This window comes from Hordeum vulgare, chromosome 5H (genome assembly GCF_904849725.1).
Source record: "Hordeum vulgare subsp. vulgare chromosome 5H, MorexV3_pseudomolecules_assembly, whole genome shotgun sequence".
NCBI lineage: Eukaryota > Viridiplantae > Streptophyta > Magnoliopsida > Poales > Poaceae > Hordeum > Hordeum vulgare.
Genome location: NC_058522.1, coordinates 543,731,842 through 543,736,832, shown reverse-complemented (window position 1 = coordinate 543,736,832; position 4,991 = coordinate 543,731,842). Strand labels below are relative to the sequence as shown.

General features: G+C 48.4%; 1 protein-coding gene across 1 annotated transcript; it reads left to right on the top strand.

Moving 5' to 3' along the window:
• The first annotated feature begins 2,920 nt into the window (after nucleotides 1-2,920).
• On the top strand, nucleotides 2,921-3,523 carry LOC123452829 (blue copper protein 1a-like). Its single transcript, XM_045129550.1, has 2 exons — nucleotides 2,921-3,098; nucleotides 3,204-3,523. The coding sequence occupies exons 1-2, from the start codon at nucleotides 2,921-2,923 to the stop codon at nucleotides 3,521-3,523; spliced, it is 498 nt and encodes a 165-aa protein (XP_044985485.1).
• The last annotated feature ends 1,468 nt before the right edge of the window (nucleotides 3,524-4,991 follow it).

Below are 4,991 nucleotides of genomic sequence, written 5' to 3'. Positions count from 1 at the left end.
GCCATATTCCCAAACTCTCTCTGACCCCCAGGAGCCGAGGTGAGTCTGAACTGTTGTCAATGCGTCAAGCAGCCCCCGAGGCCCTGTTGGCCCGAACCTGAGCGCCAAATCCGGCCAACCATGTCATCATAGTCTGGATGGGACTGCCATACATTCTCATACCGAAACTGTCGCGGCGCCTGGGATCTACCCGACTCCGGCTCTTTTAGTTCAGCCAGCACGAAGCAATGATCTGATTCCACACTACAAATGTGTTTAACCTTTGGGAACTCAAATAACTGCATAAATTGTTGATTGACAAAAGCCCGATCTAAGCGTGCTTTAACATTTCTTGTACCCTGTTGTTTGTTATCCCATGTGAAAGGTACACCTTGCCACCCCACCTCCTGGAGTGCACAATCAGCTATCACATCCCTGAAGGATCACATTTGCGTCTCCGGTCGGGGATTAACTCCAAACTGCTCGTCCCCCTACAAGATCTCATTAAAATCACCGCAACAAATCCATGCATCGTGAGGGACAACAAACAATGTGCGCAGAAAACGCCAACTATGGTGTCTGTTTTCTGTCCAAGGTTCGCCATAGAAGCCAGTGAAACGCCAGGTTTTATTTCCTTGTCGGACACTAACATCAATATGGGAAGAACTGTAATTTTGCAGTGATACCGTGACCTCTCGTGACCAAAAGAGCCCCAGGCCACCACTGAGCCCATCGCTGTCAACGGCAAAACAACGTGAGAAACCCAGAGAGGTTTTCAGGTCCTCCACTCTCCTCCCCCTGATCTTTGTCTCCATAACAAAAAGCAGGGCGGGCCCTTCTTGCTTCACAATCTTGTGAAGCTCTTGAACTGTTCGAGGGTTCCCAAGCCCTCGGCAGTTCCATGATAGTGTACTCATTGGCTCTGGCAGGGCTGACTAGCAGCCACTGCCGATGATTCAGATGGAGGTGGGGTGGGTTTCTTCTTCTTAGGGATCCTTTCCGGGTAGACTTCCTCAACATTCCCCGTCTCCTGCTCTGTCACTGGTCGGAATCCGACCCTTCATCTTGTTCCATCGGTGCTTCCCCTTTCTCAGTAATAGCTAGGGCTGGCAAGGTCACCTGACGGTAAACTTGTGAATTTTAAGGCACCCCCTTGCGCTTATTTAGGTGTGCAAGCTTAGCTGGCGAGGTAACCTCCGTTCCCTTCGAGTTCTTAGTACTAGCTGATCGTGATTCACGAGTGCTATTTGGTTGATCTTGCTTCTCCTTCGCGGTATGCTCACCCGAAGTTGTTCTCTTCCTGTCCTCCGGTGCCCTAAGGCTTGGTTTGAAGGGCAAAGCCCCGTTCTCATCACGTGTTCCTGGAGTAGGACAGAAGAGGTCTGAATGCCCAAGGTGGCCACATGAGAAACTGAAGTGCGGAATATTCTCATATTGAATGTCATAGCAATCTGTTTGCTTCCTTTTGGCTGATGTAATCAAGATCCATCGGCGCAACGGTTTCTCCACCGCGATCATTACTCGGGCTCTGAGATACCCGCCCACCGGATCAACCTCTACCATAGTGGCATTTGCATCAATTTGCTTAGCAATAGTGAGACCTCTACTGCTAGTTTTCAGATTATAGGGTAAGTTGATAACCCTAGCCCACACCTGTAGCCGATCAAACTTGAGTTCCGATGGCTGTATGTGCGGCTCAAAGTCCTCCAAGATCACAGCATGCTTGCTGATATGCCAGGGAGACCCATTCCACACGCGATCTCTATCGCGCTTGGTAGCGAATTCTGCAGCAAACATGTTTTCACCCAGATAGCGGAAGGTCAATCCCTTAGGATTACCCCATGCTGGCCGAAGTGCGTTGGTGATCGTCTGGATATGCAGGAGGTTTCGGTACAAGACCTTGCCTGCCAGCAGCCACTTCGGAGCCGTTCCTTCATCCGTATCATCGATGATCAGAGGAGTCGCTTCCTCCTCCGAGATGTCAAGCTTCCCGAGCGCTTCCTCCATCTGCGCCCGAGCCGCACGCGGTGAGAGAGCGCCAGAGCCCTGTGTTCCCTTGCATGCGCTCGCCATAGTTGCCGGATCCCAAGAGCGCCCCGCCGATGAGATCTGCGGGCGCCGCCGGGTCGCCAAGCCCTAGTCGCCCTTAGGGTTTAGGGTTTGCGAAGTTGTTACCCCACCCCTGAAAATCTGGGGGACAGTTTTAGCATTGGATAAAGAAGGTCCTAACTTTATGTACAAATGGTACGTAAGTCTAGCATTTTTGTGCATGGAAAGGGAGAGTCCTTTGTTCCATGGAGGGGCCCTTTAGTACCAACGACGACTACATACCGCTTACCCTTTAGTAGTAGAGAACATGTGTCAAATAAGTCAGGTCGATTCTCAGTCAGGATGAGCTTCCTCATCATAGTAGAGAACACGTTCGATGACATGCGTGTCTCATCACAGTTTGGTCCGGAGGGCTTCGGTACAAACCATCCTTCTATGCATCCAACCATAAGTCAAGGTTGGTTCTCAGTCAAGACACTTTTCCACTTCTCACACATTGAAGCAGCCCGCAGAGAGCAAAAAATCGTTTTACGCGACCAAATAATGAGCATCAGAGCATCTGTACAGATGCTACGTATCTTCTGTTCCGGTGAAGCCAAGGCAATTCTCCATTTGGCGCCATACGGACACATTCAACTCCCGTTTCACCATTGCGCCATTGGCCAGCTGCTGGCTGCCGCTAGCTCCGGTGAGGGACAAGGCGGGGTCGAGTGGCAACGGCGATTACTACGCATACATTTGTACTCGATTACTGAGCTCCCCCCTATATATACATGCAAAGCCAGAGCTAGAAGCACAACCCACGATCGACCTGCATCCATCCATCTAGCAGCACGCCAGGAGAGCTAGCTATTGGGTTATCCCGATCCCAAGGTTTGCTGCTTGCTCAGTGATGGCTTCCAAGCAGATGATCGTCGCCGTGGTCGCCGCGGCTGCCTTCGCCTTGGCCTCCCTCCCGGGGCTCGCCGTCGCCACGGAGCACGTGGTCGGCGACGACAAGGGCTGGACCCTCAATTTCAACTACACGGCCTGGGCCGAGACCAAGCAGTTCGTTGTCGGCGACACGCTAGGTAATTACATATATACCTCCATTGATCCATCCCGGCCACGCGTACGCTTGATCGCTCCATTTCCGTGACGCGAAACTAATTTCGTGCTAACTGTATCGACCGCAGTGTTCAAGTACAACAACACCGCCCACAATCTGGTGGAGGTCGGCGGTCCTGACTTCCTCTTGTGCACCAAGCCGGCCAACGCCGTCGTCTCGACCACCGGCGAGGACTGGGTCACGCTCGACAAGGCCGGACGCAAGTGGTTCTTCTGCCCCGTCGGCCAGCACTGCCTGAACGGCATGAAGCTCAAGATCACCATCCTCGAGACCGCCCCGCCGAGTCCCCAACCGGCGCCGACCAACCCCGCCAGCAAGCTGCACGCGCGCTTCGGGGAGGCGGCCGCCGCGGTCACAGCTCTCGCTGCGGCTGTGCTCGTGCTCTAGGGTCTAGGCCCCCGCAATCCCGCCTCCATCCTCCTCTTTACATACAGCTAGCTCGGCGATCGAGAGCGTTGCATTGTGTGTTGGTTTTTGTAAGTTACAACGTTGTGAATTTGTGCCCCTCAAATTCTATTCAATCACAGACACGTTTCATTTCTCTAGTACTCCCTCCGTCACGGTTTAAAAAACGGGCATGAAAATTTTCTGAAACCTATAAAGTTATTGATTGGCTGTGGATGTAATGCGTCTTAAACCTTTTCTATTGTGAAAATGCACATAAAATTTAATCGTACCTTATAAACTGTGACAGAGGGAGTAAAAAGATTAGTTTCATTTGGCAACTAATAAATTTTTCGGTGCATTTAAAACTTATCTTACATTCTTAAAAAATTAGTCCTAATTCTCTCGACATATAAAATCTCATCATTCCACTAAGCAATGCATTTAAATCTTCTCTCCCATTAAGCCATGCAAAATATTTCACATAAATTCTCTAAACATGCAAAGTGTCCACCTCAATATCTTAGATTTAAATCTTGTCTCCCACTAAGCCATGAAATATCTAACACATAAGTGAGTTAGAAATTTAACTTATAAAATACAGTTATTTTTGTATTAGTCTATGCATATAATGTTGCCACGTCATATATTCAAGTTAGTCGTCCTTCATTTGTTCGAAATGACATTTTAAATGTAATTCAAAAGTTTTTATTTCATTTTTAGACACTTTATTTTATTGTTTTTGAAGTTAACACTTTTTTCATTGGATTTAGCAACTTCTTATGCATTTCTTTAAAGAAGTTACTGCAGCAACGCGGGGAGAAAGTCATCCTCACTACTCAACGCATGGACAACTCCAAGGGATTTTTAACTTACATTATGCATACTTATGTTTCAAAACTATTTCACAACAATAAACTAATCAAGTAGAATAAATCTCATATATTTGTATTTTTATGCTCATATTGTTAATAGTTTTTTTGGAAAAGGAGGTTCAAATCCCCGGCCTCTGCATTAATCGATGCATACGATCATTTTTATTAATTATTCAACATAGGTCTAATAAGAAAATACATCAAACCATCCGAAGCCATCACTCACACCTACAAAACTCGATAATGTGGAGTGCTCTCATTCTTCATATCTAAAACCGGTGTCGTCACCGATACATTCACATAACGTATCGGAACCCACAGCCGGTGCAACAAACCTAAAGCGTACAACACATGCACACGTTTTAGATGTCGTCATCATCATCAGGCCGCTAACCCATCTTCAGGAGAGAGATCTGTATCATCCTTACCAGTCCGTCCATCCGTCGACGCCACCACGGCTCGTCAGTCCAGACGTAAAGATTCTGGAAGATCTGTCGTGCATAGCACCTGCCGACCAGGCATGACACAACGTAGCACCTGTCGGCCAGACAAGACTTGACATCTCCATCGAAAGCTCCGTGCAAGATGATCGATGT